At 48.6% G+C, this 20,756-nt stretch overlaps 2 protein-coding genes across 2 annotated transcripts in view; one reads left to right on the top strand and one right to left on the bottom strand.

Annotated features, from left to right (window-relative positions):
• LOC144169409 (uncharacterized) overlaps nucleotides 1-20,756 on the top strand; it is a 180,404-nt gene that overhangs the window by 89,498 nt on the left and 70,150 nt on the right. Inside the window, exon 6 of the mRNA XM_077698538.1 lies at nucleotides 13,579-13,739. Within this exon, the coding sequence (XP_077554664.1) occupies nucleotides 13,579-13,739 (161 nt within the window). The remainder of the gene's footprint in view (nucleotides 1-13,578; nucleotides 13,740-20,756) is intronic.
• On the bottom strand, nucleotides 1,253-3,281 carry LOC144167477 (uncharacterized). Its single transcript, XM_077696732.1, has one exon. It carries the CDS (start codon nucleotides 3,252-3,254, stop codon nucleotides 1,932-1,934), a length of 1,323 nt encoding a protein of 440 aa, XP_077552858.1. The 5' UTR covers nucleotides 3,255-3,281; the 3' UTR covers nucleotides 1,253-1,931.

Genomic DNA, 20,756 nt, shown 5'->3' with positions numbered 1-20,756 from the left:
AATGGAGCATCGGATGAACCCTGCGTTGATATGGTCAGGAAGTGAGGAGCAGTTGAAGGTCAAGATGATATGTTTCGTGGGGATTACCTTATCATCTCTACGCATCGTGATGCGGCGCACGGCTGTGACACCCTGATCCTTTAGACCTTCAAGAATATCGGCATCTGTCTCGTTAAGAAGATCTGCCTCAGAGATCACACCCTGCGAGCTATTCAGGCTGCGGTGGGGCGTGACCCTGATGTCCAGATCGACCATTTTCGTCTGACCAAGAAGTGTGGTTGCCTGCTGTTGGTTTTTTACTTCAACAAGGACTTCACCTGTGCGTTGTTTTTTGGCGTTATAGGTTTTCCCAATGATTCCATCAAGGTATTTTGTAATCAAAAATACTGATTGTGAAGCAAGAGGGCGGGCTGTGTCAAGGGATTCGATAACAAGGAAACGAGAGTATTTGTCTGGCTTTGGGAAGCTCATGCTTGGAAGTTGAGGGAAAGATACTTCGGTGCGGCCCCTTTTCAGGGACCGATCACGTTTGGGGGGGGGTTTTGAATTTTCCATACAGCATAGAAAAAAGCAGGGGACGGGGGTACTTTCTTCTCAAACCTTACCCTGATAGCCTGAGAGGTCCCGGAGCTCCCTGCCTGGTAAACAGACAGGGAGCCCATCCGCCGGAGCTTGACCTGGGCTCCGACGGCCACCGTTTGAGGCTTCTACCCTTCACCTTTAAACACATCACCACGGTAGGTTACAGTTTATGTTGGGGGCTCGGGGTCCGCGGTATCGCCAGTACCGTCACCAAGATTACTCAAGGTGCCCCGTGCGGGGGCGTGAGAAGGGCTAATGCACCCGCTTAAAGGAGTACTGACACGAAATTTCAAAGCTGAGATCCCCTCTAGAAATCAAGTACAACGACAACACAAACAGGTGTCTGAATGCATCTTTCTTTCTTTGTAGTTGTGTGTGTGTGTGATCTCTCTTTCGCGAACATTACCGAACCGCGCAAATTCAACTCGTGCATTCGCACTTTCACATTCTTCCCCTCGGGGAAATGCGGGGAAATTTTTTCTAATTGACGTTTGGTCCACCCCCAAAATAACGTTCTCCCAGCAAAATGTGCTTTAAAAAGACTAGCAGCGGTAGACTATTTTAGCTCGCAGATGCACAGTAAAACAAGACCCACGGGGGCTGACTCCGCTGGTTTATTTCGCAGGAAGGAAACTACGCAATTAAAACGCTGTTACCATGTGCTAAAAACTAGAACGAGGACACCGACTTTACACTTATTCGTACCCACGCAGTGATAAAGCATTCCATGCGCAGTATATTATCGCTCTTCTGAACCTTGGCATCATAGTTTGGCCGTGTTAACTTTCACATACCAGTGTAACGGGACTGCGTTGATATATAATTCAATAAATTTTTTTCCTGCCAAGTTTTTCAAACATTGGCTGGAGACGATTATTGTTAACGGTCATTAATCAACGCTAATATCGACATTATAGTAAAGCAATACCGTTAATTATCGTTATTCATATCGTCAGTACACTACCATACCATACGAAAAGAGAAAGGCGGGACGCGGGCTGCTTTCCGCCCTCCGCGTTTCCATGCCCCGCAATGAAAGAAATCCCGCGTTTTTTATTAGCGGAGGCAGACTCCTCCGCGGACGTCATCTGGCGGTGAGTCCCGCCACGCACGGCTGGCCCCCGGCTGCGTTGCCGGCGCACAAAACCTTCGGTACGCGTCAGGGCTGCGCGGAGCGCGACGCGGTGTTGTCCTCACCATCAGCCGGGGCTCTGGGCGCGTTAAAGCGAGGCCCCAGGCATGGCACGCACGTTAAAAACATCGCGCATGCGCGCTCCGTCTGAAGCCGACACAAACACGGCGAGCCGGAACGTGTCCGTTGTCTTCGCCGTGCCGCGTGCCATGGCTGATTACGGGAGGGTGAGGCGGCCCCGGTGGTCGAATCCGGCCCTCTGGCTGCCGTTCCTGACGGTGAACCCGTCCCAGGTGCCGCTGATCCTCTTCTGGCCAGCCCTGACGAAGAAGTACCTGGTTGGATCACAGGTGACCGCCATCTTGACGAGGGGCGTGGTCACCGAGATCGTCCCGGCAGTCGGCGAAGACCAGATCACTCGGCGACCGGAGTCGCGGGATACCTGGACGTCGCCCCAGGCCGTCTGCTTGATGCGCACGCCGTTGACCACCCAGACCTCGTCTCCGTTGTCCGTGGTGCGCTGCCGCACGCGACTGATGAGATCGAAGCAATCTTCAAAGATGTCCATCCCCAGCTCCGCCTGTGAGTAGAAGACGCTCATGGGGATGTCGTAGCCGAGGTTGTGGAACCTCTCAGTCGTAGACTTGGTGCCGGACGCATCGACGAGGTACACGAGGCCGTGATTCAGGGCAGTGAACGTGACCCCGCGGCTGGAGATCTTCGCCAGCCGGGTTCCGTAGGCAATGTCCACGTTCACGCCTTCCTGGATCGCGCGGCCGCACGGGTGGCACACGCAGCTGCGATCTCCGGGGCCGTCGATGGCCGCCGTGCAGTGCATGGTGAAGTTCACGACGCGCACGGCGTAATCCATCGTGATGTCCACTCGCATGCCGTGCTTCAGGATGAACGACACCGTACCGTAGTTGGTGACGACGGGGCCATTGTACATTTCTTGGAGGCTCTGCCACACGTCTCCACCGTGAGATCCCAGGTCTACCTGCGAGTCACCGCTGCCATCGCTGTCAACCGAAGGCATCGGTTCGTCTTCGTCGATGGGGTAGGTTGGCTCGCCCATGCCGCTCTCTTCGCGCTGCGGGATGATCTCGTCACGGCCATGACGGGGCGAATGCTGCGAGAAGCGCGTGTCTTCCAGCTCCCGCAGTGCCTCGATGTACTCATTCAGGGCCGACTCATCGGACTTGTTCCGCTCGTAGTACCCGAAGTAATCGAGCACATCGTACAAGTCGTCTTCATCCCCGAATGGTTCGTACGGCCCGAACGGGGGCGGCACCACCGGAAAGTGCGTGTACAGCAGAGGCCAGTCAAAATAGGGCGTCGCGATGGTCTCCCAGGGGACGAGGCCGGAACTATCGTCGGCTTCATCCGCGTCGCCCTGGCTTCCCTCCCAAAGATCGAAATGTCGCTGTTCCAAACGCTCCGTAGATAACTGCAGCGAGAGCTGACGACGATCTGCCTGCCTGAGCCGCCCCTGCCGACGGCTTCTACGGGAAGTGCCACGGTTGCGTTGACGGGTGGCCATCACGGCGCGATCGTCCACACGTGCTCGTCACCTGCGAGAAAGCAACGGGCATTTATGCGCTTTGGGGCATCCCTTGTCTTCAGCAGGGGCCGTCTGCCAAAGTTTTAATGTGCGAGTTCATATAACGTCAACAGCATCCAGCTTGGCGTAGGCTCGACAGGCTGAAAGGAGATTGAGTTATACCATACAGGGTTTTTCTGTGAATTTGTCCGTGTACCATGCGAGCGAGAGGGACATGCCTCTCTGCAATCCGACCCTCTCAGGCGGTAATGATGGTTGGTACGTTCTTAATGAGATTGTGAAACATACAGAATAACTAAATGAGGCCATCCTCAAATAAGCACACAGTGCTACCGACCAGTGGCACAAACATATTTCGGGGGTTGGTTCTAAGAATAAAGTAGGGGTATAACAGTAAATAACGATAAAATGTGAAAATTACAAGCACAAAAAAAAAAATCGGCAACGCATTTATGCAAACTTATAAGAAAGGAAGACGACTTCCGTGTACCTTGAACGTACTATTATGAGCAATATGAAAGGGAACACAGGAACGCGCGGCAAACAGCCTCGAAACAGACTCGGAGCGATACGCGGAGGGCGCTGTGAAAAACAAAGGGGGAAAGGAGGGCGCTCTTCCACTAATTGTTGTAACTCCCACCGTGCTGGCGTTTCTACAAAGCAGCAGCTACGTCATTTCACTGATAATATGGCATCGTCCCACTGCCGATAAGACGCACGGCGGGAATGGGGGCAGTTGTTAGAACATCGTCCCCCTTTCCACTGTTTCCGACAGCGGCCGCTGCGTATCACTCATAGCTGGGTCTGAGTAGAGTTCCTGTATATAGCTCCCCTAGGGGAGCAGAGTTGCGCGTCCATCCGCCATCTTGAGTTCCAGGTCGTGCGGGAAAGCCACCCGTCTCGTGTGAAGCAGCTGTCGCCGGGCCGTCGCGCCAGCGGCAGCGGCGAGGAGGAGTAGCGAGGAGCGGCCGGCCAAAACTGGCGCACGGGGCCGCTTATCAGATGAGCGGCCGCCGCTGCCGCCCCTTCCACAATCGCCGATTCCCAGTTGAGCAGAACAGACTGAATACGGGGTCTTGTGCGCAGCACTGAAAGCAGGCTTTCTGTCGAACTGGAACCCGCGGCATGTGGCGATCAGACGCGCAAGGCTACGCGATATACAGGAACTCTAGGCCTGAGGGATTTTTCTGCACGTTCCTGTGTTCCCTTTCACATTGCTCATAATAAGTACCTTGGAATGCTACAAACTGGTGGTGAGATTAGAAACTAAAGCCGCTTTAAAGTTGGTCGGTAGCCCGCGGCACCAACATAATTATCGGCACTCGCTACTTAATGATTGGCAGCTGGTAGCCTCGCATAACACTCCCCCGCCAGGCATCAAAACTTTGAAAGGGCCGCTGCTTCCTCGCACCCCCCTGCGTACGTCAGTGTTAATGACAAGGGGTTCTTATTACGGACGCCAACATTTTGATTAAGGAAAGAATTTACTCAGCACAGGAGCCTCGAATTAAGTCACTGTACAAGCGGCAAGCAGGTCGAAAAACAGGTACTGTTCAGAAAGATTTCGGTTTTAATAACTACTGCGCATGAAAACGTGTAGAAAATGCTGAAAAAGGTACGGGGAATCCTCGACAGCGCATTCCAAACCTGGTTCCGCTCTGTCGCATTGCTTCTAGCCTACTACTACCGTCGGTACTCTAACCCCTCAACACGGCTCGTATTGCCCGCGCGGCAGCAGCCCACCTTCATTTGTCGCGACTGTTTCCCTTTCCCGGCGACGCCGCGTCACCCTTTATCAAAGCCCTAGATCCTCCGACCCTCCTCCCGCACTGCTGTTTTCCCTTCTCGTTCTGTGCAGCCCGTGCCGGGCTCACGCTTCACCGCTCACGTTCTGTGCTAGTGCACGATCCACGACTTACGACTTCAACTTTCTTTTGGGTCACCTATTTTGTGGACCACAGGACGGGCAGGCTCAAGAGGTAGAAATTTAAGGCTTTCACCTAATAAATGTTCACCAATCAGCAGTGTAATTAAACTTACACCGCCAAAATTTCAGCCACTATCGAACGGTGTGGGTGCCTACGGGTTCGGGTGCTCTTGAGGAATGCGGCCTACTGTAGTGCCAACGCTCGTATTCTGAACGTTCGAAGCTATTCGTATGCTTATTATTAGGACGCAAAGGCTTAGCTCAGGTTGGCAAGCCCACGTCCTAGTGACGTGACATTGAACGCAAGTGGGCGAGAAATAGGAACACAGTGGCGGCGCCAGAACGATGGTAAGCAACGTTGCTCATGGCGAAGCTGTTGAGACCCAAGTGCAGAACGCGCCCAACTTAAGATGTCTAAAAAATAGCAGCGGCTTCGATCGGCTATGCCACGATGTACGTAGCGCTAATTAAGGTTCAGCTGGTTATTCTTAGGTTTGCTAAAACGATTTACAATCCAATCCAGACGCGGCGGCGGCTCCGGCGCGCCAGCTGTGCCCCGTGAGACGTCACTGCTACTCGCGCATGCGCAGCACGGCACTTCAAGAGCCACGCGAAGCTGCTCAACCTCGGCCAGTGTAGCTCACACTACAAAAATCCAGCCAGACGGAAAACTAGTATAGCGCAATCGCAGTCGCGTGGCCTGCGACGCTGTGGCGCGCGCGCCCAGCCCCTCATCTGCACTGTGACGAAAGAACCCTGGTAAGTTCCGAACTAAATCGAAGAACCAGATGAAACCCAATCGCGACTTTAAGCTCTCCTACAGAATCACAGGTAAATTTTGCTGAACAAAATTTCAGTACGAGGAACCACCTCCCCGCCAAGGAAAGGTATGCCCAACGAAGCCACGGTGGGCGCGAGTCGGAATGGGCTACCGGTAAAATTGGCTGTGAGATCTCAACTCGAGCATGGAAACGCCTGTGGCTGGGCAGGCAAGTGGAGGGGGCACGGTAACAATTACTCACCAGGCACAGCGGCGTCCCAGAAGAAGCTTTCGCTGCCAGCGACGAACCAGGCTGGACCGTCTGACCGGGTTCCGTGGAACGACGCAACCTCACGCGCCAGCACCCGCACGCGTGTGGCTCGGATTGGAGCGTGGCACGAGTGCCCGTGCAGCCGCCTCGTCTTTCTCGGCGCCAGCCAAGCCGGTCACGTGAGCGCGGCCCGTGCAAGGGGACTTCGTCGTCAGTGCCGACAAGCCGGCTAACTACCAGCGCCACATGCATAGGATCATCGTCCTCGTCGTCATAATCATCACCACCACCATACTTGGTGGTGGTGATGATACCACACGTGGGTATGTGCCGCTATACGAGCTACTAACCAAGCTACCAACCAAACCGAATGCCGGCGCCTCCACGCGCGTGGCTGGCACCTGCACGGCTGCTGTCGCGAGGATGACACCGGCCCGGCCGTCATCACATCCGGCGTACAAAGCGCTTGCTCTCGAATGACTCGCTCCTTCCGCCACGAGTGAACTCGGTGGCAGCATTAATTACTGACTAGCCCTTTAAAAAAACCGCGTATATACCGACGAAGGAATTTTCCATGAACGTTGAAGTTGAAAATAAACCAAAGCTACATTATCTATCCTGAGAAAAAAAAATCAGGGAAGTTTGCGCTCACGCGCAAGGTTCAATTGTGAAGGAGTTGCAGGTAGCATTGCCGAGGGCATAGTTAAGTTTCAGTATCATTGTTTAGTTGCTTAGTTGCGGTGCTAGTAACCATCGTCATATGCATCGAAGAGGTCATCCTCTTATTCGCGGCGAGTAGTGGATGCGAAGTCATCCTCAGCATTGTAGACTTCCACGAGGTTTTCGACATCGACTCGAGGGAGCGGTGGAGGGATCTGCAAGTCGTCACGGGAAGGATTGCCATACTCATAGCCAAGTCTCCAATTATCCATAATGGCTTCCTAAATAATGCGGCGCCCGCGGTGACCTCTATCAAGCAGGTTGTCTTTTCATCTTTAGCACTGCCGTTGGAGTGGTCGCACGGCACGTGACCTTTTCGTCCCAATGTAAGCACACATGACAGCCTCTGGCTTCTGCGCAGAGTCATCAACCGCACCCACTATGCAAGAGGAAACCCAGACATTGTCATGGCCGTTGACTTACGCAAGGCGTTTGACAGCGTCAGCCAAAAAGTCTTTTTGGAGGAACTTGAAAAGGCGTATCCGAGTGTTAGAGCTCAAAAGTGGATACGAGTTTTCTTACAAGGCCGACCTATAAGACTCCATGGGTCACACCCTGGCTGGGAACCCACTATCTATTATGTAGACCACGGGGTCCCTCAAGGTTCGATTTTAGGAGCAGTTCAATTTAATCTAGCCATGACTAGGGTGGAGCGACAGTTGGAAGTCGACACGGCTGCCCGCTTTACCATTTATGCGGACGACGTCACAGTTTGGACTGAAGCAGACGACTTCGACTCTCTTGAGGACCAAACAATAGAACTGCAAGCCGCGGCTCATACCCTCGAGCTAACTCTTGCCGACCTGGGACTCCAGCTGGCTCCCGAAAAGACTCAGCTCTTGGCGGTATACGGCTGCAAACCACCCGCTCAATTCGATGTGATACAAGTTATAATAGAAAATCAAGTAATACAAGCCGCAACAGAACCCATCACCCTCCTCAGCCTACCAGTCGGAACAAAGAACAGCGCTGGAATATGGCTGCAGAGTTCGAAGCGAAAGTGGAAGGGTCTGCTCCACACCATCCGCAGACTTTCGAACAAGTACGGAGGAGCAACCCAAAAGGCCACCCTGACTGTCACAGTGAGGACTCTCACGTACGGCGCTCTCGCCTATGAACTCAACAAAAGCCACACAAGAGCCCTCCAAGTGTTGCACAGGGCAACCCTCCGAACCATCAGGGGTTTGCCTAAGCACACACCTAACCAGAAACTCGAACAGGCAGTTCCACTTCCTCCCATTGAGGACATCATCAACGAAGCCAAGGCGCAGGCCGAATTCAAACGTCCTTCAACACACCAAGGACATGCCCTTACTGCATGGGACGTGCGCAGCCCAATAACACCCTGCACTTTCCCGACCCCACTTGACCCATGGAGTCGCCCAGACATCGTACCCACTACGCACAGCAAGCCGATTGGGCGCAACAATCCTGCACTCCGCCAACAACGCGTCCGACGCCTTCAGATGACAAAACTCGAAAACGAAGTTGACATCTACACGGACGCTAGCGTAAGCTTAAATGTCATCGGACTGGTCTGGACATGCCCGGAGGTTCCTGCCCTCTCGGGGTATCACACCATGTTCAACAACCATGCCACGAGCCTTGAAGCAGAACTGCATGCCATCAACCATGCCATAAAATTCCTTGCGTATGATGCTGATTATCCGCTTCCGCCATCTATTCGTATCCTCACATACTCGTATTAAGTATTGGAAACAATAAGATCTCACAAGACCACAAATCCTCTCGCACATCAGATATTATACCAAGCGCAACTTTTGCAACGTAACAAAACACAAGTCCGCATTGAATGGGTACCGGGCCATGAACCCTCTTCCTCGGGAAACCAGGCGGCCCATGAGGTCGCACAGGAGAGTGCACATATACAACCTCCACTAGCGCCTGGCGAAGAGCCGGCACGGTCGCCTCCACCTCCACCGGTGATGCTCCACCGGTATAAGAAGGACCGAAGAGAGCGGCTGAAAAACAGGACTCCAGCAGGATATTTGAGCGCTTTACTACCACTACGCCGCTCCAGTGAAATCTTTCTCAACAAGTTTCTCACCGGCACAGCCTACACACCTGAAATGCATTGTAAATGGTACACTCCCCATTTACCCCCAAGATGCCCATACTGTCACACAAGTACCTCAGCAGACCTCACTCATCTCGTGTGGTCATGTCCTGCTTTTGCTAAACACCGAACATTCACAGCACCACAACCGCACCCTGATCCCCAACAACTTGACAAAAAATTAATCCACCAAATAGCACTTTATTCTCTAAAGAGCGGTGTGGCACGAGTTGTCTGAGCGGAGACCTCACCGGTCCTACTCACAATGGACTATTTTGCCTGGCCCACCAGTTGGGATGGAGTTTTCAAGCGTGAACCTGAAAAGAACTGAACCCTCATAAGCATGAACATGAAGCTACACAGTGCAAGCCAAGAACTTCACTACTAGTCCCAGTGCTTTTACTACCCTCTCCCCTTTCAATTCCCCTGTTTAGACCAGCGGTCTCCCGTTTTCAATAAAAGCTTTACTACTACCGTTGGAGTTTGTTTTATATTTTACATGCGCGGTAGCGCTTGACGACAGCAATTGAGACTTTTTTTTTGCTATAGCCACTGCGCATAGAGGGGATGCTCGGCGGTCGCCGTGAGGCACGCGCTCACGAGCGATGGGATTTTTTACTATTTTTTCTGCCACGCGGATCTTACGGCTTCTAAAACAGCTCTGCTGTTAAAATACCATAATTTATTTTTGGTGAGGGTACGATACAGGGATATCAATTAGCGTTTTCTGGCAAGATATCAAACCAAAAAAAGTTTTACGATACGTTTTTGGTATAGGGTCAGATTGAAAGCGTTTAGCTCTGCCTCCGTCCTGGCTTGACTGAACTGGAAATCCCACAATGCCTTCTAGTGCAATGGAGTCTGGACTGAGGGCACCACCGAGGAAGGCTGCACATGTACCGAGTATTATTAGCACAGGTCTTCTCTACCAGCCTAACCACCCCAAAACCAGATTGGAACATCGAAGGCAGTGCCTCTTCTGTGGGCCAGCGGATGACGATGATCACGAACACAGGATAATGTGCAGCATTATTCTGTGAACCAGACCACAGGGTAATGTTCAGGTTTATTCTGAGGACCACACCACGGTATAGACCCTTTGCAAAATGGCCAAATCGTTGGCGGAAAATCAGCAAGCCACTCTGGCAACACTGTGCACCCGCTGCGCCGCCATTAGAAGGGAAGCGAAAAGGCTGCGAACACAGAGTTTCTATGGAGTAGCTACCGTCCACCGTCCACGTAATTGCATACGCGTCCCGGGAAGTGGTGTTTCCCACTGCAGGATGGGAAAATACCTTTACCGCCCTTACTCTGATAGAAGAGCGGTATATTCAGGATTTTTATTCTTCGAGGTCGACCACTGAAAGGTCCTACGAGTACGAGCGATCATACGTCAGCGTGGAGTCCTACGTTACGCCATCGTCAGTGTTGACAAACAGCAGCAAGTTAAGGTAGGATTTGTTGCTAATAAAGAATAGCCTTAGCGCTGCCTCCTTGTTTGGTTGTCGAGTTTTAATTGTGTTTAATCGATGCGCCCTTGCCCCGTGGTAGCGGGTGCTGGCCGCTATGAACGGGCTATGAAGGGTCCGTCTCTGCTCAGAGCTCACTTTGCGGATATTCAAACTTTCAAAACTATTCGCGAAAATGACCAAAGCATGCACAAGGAAACTGATTTTGATGTCTCTGCTAGAGGTCATATTTGCGGTTCACCGCCTCTGTACTTGCGGCGCTTAATTTTTCCGTCGATGAATGCGGTGCTAATGCGGGAGTGATAGGTCGCACGCGTGCGTCAGCAGCGAGCAGAGACAGTAGACCTTGAGAGGAACTCAGAGGAAGGAACAAACACAAAATAAATAGGAGAAAAGAAGGGCACGTCTCGACTCGCCCCAGACGAGCCGTTGTGCAGCGGGGTAGATAACCGGAAGTCATTTGACCAGCGTTCATCTTCGAAAGGTAGCGCAAAACACCACTTTAGGAAAGATATATGACTACGGCGATGGGGCAACAGACTCGTGGGGCAACAGACGCGTAAAGCCGTGGGCGAAAACGTGCAACCGCAACGGCGTTGCTACGACCTGCTTCCTTTCTAATGGCGTCGTCGCGTGCACCACCAGTGTTACCACCGCTGAATTCTCAGTGTTGTCTGCCTTTTTGCAAAGGGTCTATAGTCGATCTTTATGTACCTAAATCGACCTAGAAGATACCGATCCACACTTATTTACACAAACAAGGCGTAGAATTGACTTTGGAAAAGTGGTTACAGCAAAAAAAAATAACTACATAACTGCTGGGACCCGAACCCAGAGTGTTAGCGCTGAAACCCAATACTGTCTCTACCTCTGCGCCAGGGAAGCCGATGAACGGAGCCCTTTTATCAGTTGCTCAAAAGATAATATAACCCCATGGTCTAGACCACAGAATAAAGCTGAAGATCATTCTGTTGTCTGGTCCACAAAATAGGCAGTGCGAACATCTAAATGGTTCGCGAACTAGTTCAACGCTTACCTTTCTTCAATGCGAAATTCTGTAATTGTTGCTTGCATGTTTTAGATTGACTCAAACAAACTGTGAGACTAAACCAAACTATTTGTGTCCAAGTTATAACACGGCCATGCTGCTTTCTACTAAATGATTTATCTGTTAACAACAAAAAATAGCCGTTGACCTTTGACTCGGAAAATGATTCTCTTGAGGGAAGTGCCCGATCAAGCAAGCAAGCAAAGAACGCTGTAGTGATGCAACGCTTTTAGTGCCACTACCATCATCATATGCACACGCCATCATCACCATCAACGGTCAGTTGTTTTGATCGCCAACGGTGCCACGCCACAGAACAGATCGAACATGACTGTTAACCTGGGCGCTCGCATGTCGTCCCCGCTCCAAGTCTGGCTGGTCTTTCGCAGCCGCAAAAAATTTAGGAGGCCAAACCATCTCTTGATCACGGCTGCTTCTCACAATCAAATACGGCGTTCTTAACTAGGGGTGTGGAGCGTGTACTAATTGTTGGACAATCTCACGTGTACGTGTGTGTCATACATTGCGAACCATATGGGAATTGCACAGCAGAGACAGTTTTTCCTTGACACCATGAACCGTATACTTGTTAGTCAATCTCATCAAGTAATTCTTAAACGTTTATTAAAATACCTGTTGTTACAGCAGCATTGATTTTTTTTATTTTATCCCACTTCTATTTTCCCTTAGTTTGAATTCATAAGCTTCTTCAACAATTAAATCACAATCAGACTCAGCCAATCCGCCTGAGTGGGTATGTGCCATTCTTGTTATGGCTATAACCGACCAACCAACCAATACTCGGAAATTTTTATAAAGCGTTGTCTGATGGACTGTTAGTTGAATCACATACTTTCTGCTGACAGAATATGTCTCTGCGTTGACAAGTTTCATGTGTGACGCTTGAGGGCAGCAGCTTTAATTTCAGGGCAAGAAGGTAAGGAAATGAGAGAGGCAGCAGAGAAGCGAGCGGAAGCGGTATTCGGGGGTGAACAGGCGAGTGAAATGTCGTCGTAGGGGAATTGGAGAGGAGAGGAAGAGAGGAGTCGATCGGGACGAAGCAAGCAGATGTGCATCCAATTTTTTCCCTGTCCCTGGTTCATCTTGAAGGGTGAGGCTTTCTCTCGTTTGCTGAACCGCACAATGATAACATTAACGTAGAATTCCATAATCCGCAATGTCATCCTCCGAAAAATAACTCTCATCACTGATGGACTTCTGACACTGGTTATGAGCGGTTCTGATTCAGGCATGAGGAACAGAAAGTCCTGGCTTCACCCCGTGTACTGATAGGTGCACTTTAATTTCAGATCCATGCTAAAAAATTTACGCGCATGTATCGCCACATGTGCGCACGCAAGCACGAAAACTTTATGGATAAATTTGGTGTTGAAAGGTCTTCTACCCCGAAAAGGGGAAAAGGAGATAATGAAAGGGGTAAAAAAGTAAAGAAGAAGAAATTTCGATCAACTAATCAATAGAAATAGAAATAATCTTCTTGATTATGTGTATGGAGCCTATAGCACTTTCCGATTGTCTGTTTCTTGTTTCCTTGTTTGGTTTTCACGGGTATAACAAAGTTTGCGGATTTCTGGAGAGAAAGAAGACTTTAAGGTCGCATAAGCTTGGTAAATAGCTTGCGACATAAAATGTATATCGATCTGGTCTGGGCCAGCCTCAGCTCCCAGTTCGCCTCCGGGAAGGTCCAGGTCTACCCGGAGCTGAATCAGAATGCCTGCTGAGCCCGGCAGCTTCCTGTGCTGAGTTCGGACCCCCACCAGAACGTGGACTGCCAACAAAATACCCGCTGGATTGCGGCTTCATCTCCGGAATCGGGCGCAAACGCCGCGGTGCTCTGCGATTTGCTGGGCTTTTCTGAGCCATTCTCATGACATGCATCTTTCGTTATCAGTCGCATGCAAGAACGTTCGATTTTCTCGCCACATAACGTTCATAATCTCCTTTCATGGCTAGTAATGTGGCTTTTCGGTTGCATCCCTGCTACAACTGCCTTTATGACATTACTCGCAGAGCCGGCGGGCCTAAAAGTCCAGATTCGCGAGGTGATTGGCCAGGGCAACCTCGAGGCCCTCGAGGAGCTTGTTCTACACGGCCATGGCGACCGGCTGCTGGGAGAGACCAGTCCGAACCCGCTCGTGCAGGAGTTCCTCGACATCGTTCCGGGATACATTGTGAGCCCCTAAATGCACACGCGCACACACGCACTTGATAGGCAAAGAGGCGCTATCCGCTAGCATTCCTGAATGAAATTTCGTAGTAAAACATATCCAAACACAGATGCGCGAAGAAAGACTACACTAGAGACAACTAGACATGACTGGTTTCTGTTGCGACGCCAATACACTAAAATCCCATAATCTAATCGCACAAGTTGCGATGCTGGGCGAGTCGGTGCGGATCCATGAAGAAAACCGCGCAAAGGACGGGACAAGAGTATACGTAGAAGGACAAGAGCTGACTTACGTCTAAATTTTACTGCAGAAATTTCGAAGTATAAAGGACAAGTACAAGAGCACAAACACAGAGTAAAAACAAGAACGAAAACAAGCAACACTGTGGCATTATGATTGTCAATCAGCGGCATCACCCACACTCTAAACTTTTTTTCCACCCATATACTCCCTAGAGGTTCTTTTTCGCCTGTCCTCTAGTGATCCTCCTTGTAGGAGTTTTTTTACTACATGGAACAGGGAGGTTTTGTTTACCTCCTCAAAACAGGGTGTTTTTAGGTGATAGAAAGGAGGTAGTTAGGGAGTGTTAAGAAATGTTAGGGAGAATTTAAGGAGATCAAAATGGAGTATTCTTTACTTCCTCAAGGCGTTTTTAAGTGATGTTTATGGACTTTTTAGGCGGTTGAATAGGAGCCTATTATGGCTCCCTTGGGAAGTACTTATGTTATTTTAGGGGCGTTTTGAGGAGGTTCAAGGGAAGCATTTACTTATTTTGCATGGAGTTTTACGTTTTGTAGGCCTCGCGAGGGAGTTTTTAGGAGGTTCAAGGGAAGCATATATTTCTTTTGAATGGAGTTTTGCAAAGTTGGGGCGGTTTTGTAGGCCTTCCGAAAGGAGTTTTTTTCAAGGCCACAAGGGAGAGTTTCTAGTTCCCTGCGGGAGTACTGATTTCACACGGTTTTTCTCGGTTTCAGGTTTATTTCAAACGAACTTTCGCATACAAGTTTACATGGTAATGGTGTACACAAGGAGGCTCCGAAATAAAAACTTTGGGCGACCTCCTATAAGAAAGCAAAAATGGTAAATTGCTAAAAACACGCCAGTTAGGAATGGAAGACAGCAATAGAATGCTAGTTGAACAAACCGTAGAATTAATATTACTACAAGAACTGGAAATACCCGAAAAACAAAGATAGGCGCAAACACAACCACATGGTAAGTGAAATCATTATATAATAATAGCGGGTCGGGAACGCGTCAGTACTTATCAGAACGCATCAGAACGCATCAGCACTCAATACAGAAAGTGAAAAAAATGGTTGCAGTGGTTTACAACAACAAAAAAATTTCAGTTGGTGGTGAAATGAGCGATCTGTGTGCTAGTTGAACAAACTGTAGAAACAATATTACTACAAGAACTGGAAATACGCGAAAAACATATAGGCACAAACACAACGGCATGGTAAGTGACATCATTATATAATACTAGAGGATTGAGAACGCGTGAGTACTTATCAGTGCGCATCAGTACTCAGTACACAAAGTGAAAAAAATGGTTGCAGTGGTTTACAACAACAAAAAATTTTTTCAATTGGTGGTGAAATGAGCGAGAGCTGTGTAACGATTTGATATTGAAAGGTAACGAGCATTTTGTAGATGGTAAACGCACAAGAGATAAATGATGTAGGAGACAGACAGCAATGAGATGGCTATGGATAAATGAGTAATATAAAGAACGAGAAATATGCTGCGGAAAATACCAGTGCGTTTTGATAAAGACACAAATGCGCCAAGAAAAGTGACCCAGTCTGAGGGGTTAATTGCAAGGGTATAGAACAGAATGCGTGGTTTTGCGACAGCTTCTTCAGAGTGAGTAGAAAAAGGCATGTAATTCGTGTTTTTCCGATAATTTTAAGTTGATTCATTTCACCAGTTGCCAACATTATTTAGATAATTGTTTCAAGTTATATTAGTTGGTTAATATTATTGCTCACTAAAAGATAGCTGTATTATCAGCATACTGAAGGGCCCATCAAATATCCCCTGTTCAGTAAAAAAAAGAAAACGTCAGAAACATAATACGAAATTCTATCCAATGATTACAGGATTGAAAACAAATAAAATATTGGTGAGGGATATTGATGCGATAAAAGTTAATTAGTTCTAAATCCTTCACACGTGGTTTGGTGCTGGCAAGGTCCAAAAAGGCATGTTCCACAAACGTTAGAGCTCTGTGTGCCTTCTTGGGATATTGAATGTTGAAAACCCAGAACGATGCAAACAGACTACACAGTCCTCCCAGTAAAGATGATGCAGTCAAGACACTCTGGCCATCGATGCGGAGGCTAATTTCCCCGTTCGCGGAATGCAGGCAGGGAGTCAAAGGAACATCTACCTGAAAAAGCAAAAAAGAAAAAATAATGACCCACATGTAAAATTCAAAACAGACACTATGGTTAAATGAACTTAATAATTCGGTACAGTAATAAAATTGTTATGCCAGGTTCCCTACGAAGATTCAGTACTTAAATTAGGAATGCAAAGGCTTCATAAAACCAAGTGCCAGTACATTAACCATCGTGGCTTTTGCAGCAATAAAAAAGATATTACTTCCGCACAATATACTCGAGCACAACTTTAAATGACAGTGAAGTTAAAATGCAAGTCTCTCTAGGTTGATAGATTAGCTCACGGAGAACACTATGATACCCCTCTTACACCTGGCATTTTTTAAAAATAAGGTTGAAACTAGCAAAAACACGTTTTCACCGGAAGGGCTTAAGTGGCCTGACGCGCACAACTTCTTTCTTGGCTGCCGCTGGATGGTGCTACTCGTCCATACTTGCGGTGGCCGTACCGCTTTCCAAGGGAGCATGCGAGCTACGCATGAGAAAATAGTTCGACGCCAAAACTTGCGGGGCCTCAAAAGGCCAATGTTTTTCTTCAGTGAAGCGTAAATACTGATCACAGGTCCAATGGAGAAACATTTTGCTTAGTGGTCTCGAACGGCAAATGACAGGGGAGTTTGGGGAAGCATGAGCGATTTGACCGGAACTGACCAAACTGCTTGGTACGTCGTAATGTTGTATTCAGTTGCTTGTATACTGCTATTAATCACCACTGCTTCACTTGCTTCCGGTTTATCCTGATGCAAACAGCGACTGCAGTCGTGTTTGCGTCACGTTTGATGAGCAGTTGAACAGCGATTTCTCAGCACTTAAGGCATCTTGGCACTAAATCAATGCTGAAATGGCTATGCGGAGGTCCGACTTCCGTTTGAAATCAACTTGCTGGTTGTCTTCAATGACCCTTTAACAACAAGTTACCCTTATGTCTCATCACTGCAACCGATTGTTCCTCCGTGTGGTGCAAAGTGTGCTACTGTGAGTATTTTCAACGTGAAACGAACCGTTTCTGTGATTTGTAGGACTGATTCTGCTATTAATTACGGCAGTGACAACAAGCTATGAAAGAAAATCCCGCCATCTCCACGAAGTGAATGATGATGAGAGGGGGCGAATCTAAAATGCTTATCAGCAGACAATGTGACGCATTAAGTGCAAGCTGCTTTCATAGTGTGTGCATTGACATTAGGATATGGCCCCCTGGCAGAATGATGCGCTGCGCGAGATTTTGCCGTACCTAAAAGGACAGGCAACTCATTTTTACGGAGTATAGGATCTGTAAAAGGGTTGCGAGTTGGGCGAGTTGGTAATTATGCATTGCGAAAAATAAACTGCGCGCAAATTAACGAGGACAAGAACACATGAAGACGGCACAAGCGCACACTCGCAACTAGTTTATTATTGCACAATTCAAAGCTTTATATGCCCAAGCGCCCAATTGCCGCGCCCCCAATGCGTCACAGTTCTCGGCGCACTCAGCCGAAAATACTAAAAAACCGTAACAACAAAACCACAAAACGAACTTTGAGGCGCAGGAAAGGCGAAAAATCAGCAAAGATAACCGCATCATACATGGATTAAGACCCCCCTGCCACCCCCAACACGCATTCCCAGAAGAAGCACCGAAATAGCGCTCAATGTGCGTCTAAATATGCGACTTCTCGATTAGGGCGATGGAGGGATGACTGATACATTCGGAACCAGCTTTTCTGATGTGGCTGGCTTCTACAATTTCTCGCGTTCGCTGGTTCTTATGTCGCAAAAGGATGGCTGTGCGCTCAAACACAGGGACACAATCAGGTCTGCATGCGCGGCAATGAGAAGATAAGTGGCTCAGGTCACGTTGAAAAATGAAAAAAAAAATATACGGTACTTTTAGACGTCGTACGCTCGAGTTTGTGACAACGTACCCGTGTGCGGCTTTGTCCTGAAGTTCGGAGAAATGCAGGCGGGTTGTGTTATATTTCTCGTCTTGCATTACGCTTTCTTTTATATATTAGCGCCCTCTTTCCCGATCTCTCTACCTTCCTTCCCGCTTCCGTCTGACTGCGCTGATTTTCGCCAGCACGAAGTAACCGTCACGTTGCTTTGAAACGACGCCGCGCGCGACAAACGATTTTATTTCGAATGCCCTGTTACAAACCGGCCTACAAAAGAATGCGAACGCATACCCCAAAACCCACAAACAAGTAAAATAATACGAGTGTGCGCTTTTTTCTTTGCCCGTGCGTGTACGAGCTGTGAGCGGCACGGGTACCCGGGTACTTCGCTGTTAACCCTATCCGAACGTTTGACAAACGCATCGACTGATGAAAGACCACTTACCAGCGAGCTGTCCACACCTGTCGCCGTATCCAAATGCTGTTTGCGGCCGTTCCTCGTGTGACAGGGGCACATGAAAATCTTTCCACCAAATGGCACTACTAGTACTTCACAAATAAGAAAAAAAACGACGGCCCAAGGCGAGGCTTGAAGCTCCGGCCGCGCCGAGTCACCGGCCGCGCTGCGTTGATAGTTGTTTACATCCGGGCAGCCAGTCGTGCCGCCAGGGCAAGTTGAGTCGCTGCAGTCGGGTGCGTTGGCGCGCTGGCACGAGAATTTAAATCGTCTATGTATGCGCAAGCAAGCGAAGCAGATGAACATTGCAATTGTTTGCAACGGCGAGAACTGCATCTTCGTTAGCAGCAGAGTTTGACAACACCTATCGCCAAAATAAACAGATTGAGACAACACGGCCGCGCTCTCTGCCTGTGATCGCGCTGGTTGAAGCATCTATACGGGTATACGTACGGTATTGGTTTTGTAGCTGCGTGGAACCGTCGCGTCCTGCTTACTCGTTCTAATTAGCATTAGGCCACGGTTGAAGTGCTGGTGCACGGGGACAACAGAAGACTAACATGGCGACCGCCCGCTTGAGATGATTACCTCAGATAGGGCGTTTATTGTGGACGTGGTAGTATACAAGGAACGGAACGCCATCTCACAAATGGTGTTAAGTCGTTCTAAATCCTCCCTTTTGCTACCCGGATGGTTAACGGTACTACCATGGAGGTTCGTCCACTTCTTTAGATCATGCCTAGGGAGTACATTTTTTGCTATAGGTACTTTTCAGGGCACATTACTTGATTAAAACTCCATTTCCGGCTAGTTTGCGTTTACAGTGCACATGAGTTACGGCGTCTAAAGATTTTATCTCTTTTGCATGTAGAGTGTTTCGGGCCCTTTTCTCTCCCTCTTCCCCCCCTCAGAAACCTCATCACATCGCAACGCATCGCATGTAGAGTGATCGATGACATGCTGCGCACGAGTCTCCCTTTTTGTAGATTGTTAACGCCATCAAAATGTCACGCGAGCGTTGGTCTGGGTATCGCCTCAAGATCGAGGCGTAGCCAAGACGCAGTCAAAAGAGATCAACTATTTAGACGCCGTGACTTTCGTGGGGGATTCCACTGACTGACAATCATAATCCTGCAATGTTGTTTGTTTTCTTTCTTGTTTCTACTATGTATTTGCGCTATTGTACTTACCCTATATACATCGCGATTCTGCAATAAAACTATTCGCAAGTCATCCACCGTCTTGTCCCGTTCTTCGCGCTGTTTTCTTCATGAATCCAATCGCAGTATTTTCCCCGCCACCCATGACGGGCTGGAGGGCGTTTGGGGCGGCTGTGAATGCGCTGTCCACTCGGAGCAAAAAAAATAAGAAAAAAGAAAAACTCAAAAGAAACGCGCTTCGGCCACTTGCGAAACCCAGAGGCGCTGTGATCTAGCCGCCGTGTGACAAGGTAGGGCCCTATTGGAATTTTAATGCGTAGCATTCTTTGCTGTGTATCCACCCTGCAAGGACCCTGTAACGTCCTGCATTTCCACAGCAATTCAAATATCGCGGGTGTCCCACCTGTAATCGTTATAATAGCGTAGATGGAGATAACTGGTCGCACGAAGTTTTGAAAAACTAAAAAAGTAAAAATAATTTAAAAAATGGTAAATGGCGTAACGTGTACGCTATGCATTTTCGTAATAATGCAGATTTCCCGAAAGTTCCAACTGTAATCCTTATAACGGCGTAAATGGGGATAATTGGTCGAACGAAATTTTCAAACACTAAAAAAAATAAGAAAAATATTCAGCAATTACGGTAAATGGCAGACCGTATAACGTCCTGCATTTTGACAATAATGCAGATTTGGCGAACGTTTCAGTTCGTATCGTTACAGTAACGTAAATGGGGATAATTGGTCAATCATGATTTAGAAAAACCAAGAAATTGGACTGTAAAACTCACACTCAAGACAAGCCGCTAAAGAATAACTACGCATTAGTAGATAATTTTCTGAATTTCTGCAGAATTTTTTTTTAACTGACAGCTTTGTTAGGCTGTCTAAAGCAGCACATCCGAATTATCTGGGTCATTAAGGCGGTAAAGGGAAAGAATCATATCCCCTTCTTAAGAAAAATATGGTTAAAATGCGAAGCTTTCTCTCATGCAACTTGCGTCAAAGCCGAAGTCTAAAATCCAAATTGCTTCGACAATGTCGGAATGGTGCAGTCGGATAGAAGTCAGCTTCCTAATGCGAGGGACTGAGTTTCCATTTTAAATGCAGAGCATT

Source organism: Haemaphysalis longicornis, unplaced genomic scaffold (assembly GCF_048455015.1).
Source record: "Haemaphysalis longicornis isolate Haplotype H1 unplaced genomic scaffold, Haemaphysalis longicornis Haplotype H1 scaffold_2, whole genome shotgun sequence".
In the NCBI taxonomy this organism is placed as follows: domain Eukaryota; kingdom Metazoa; phylum Arthropoda; class Arachnida; order Ixodida; family Ixodidae; genus Haemaphysalis; species Haemaphysalis longicornis.
Note: the sequence above shows the minus strand (reverse complement) of the source record. Positions and strands in the feature narration are given on the sequence as shown.

What these genes read in the sequence shown, in the direction of transcription:
- LOC144167477 (XM_077696732.1), bottom strand. Translation starts at nt 3,254, where the DNA reads ATGGCCACCCGTCAACGCAACCGTGGCACTTCCCGTAGAAGCCGTCGG.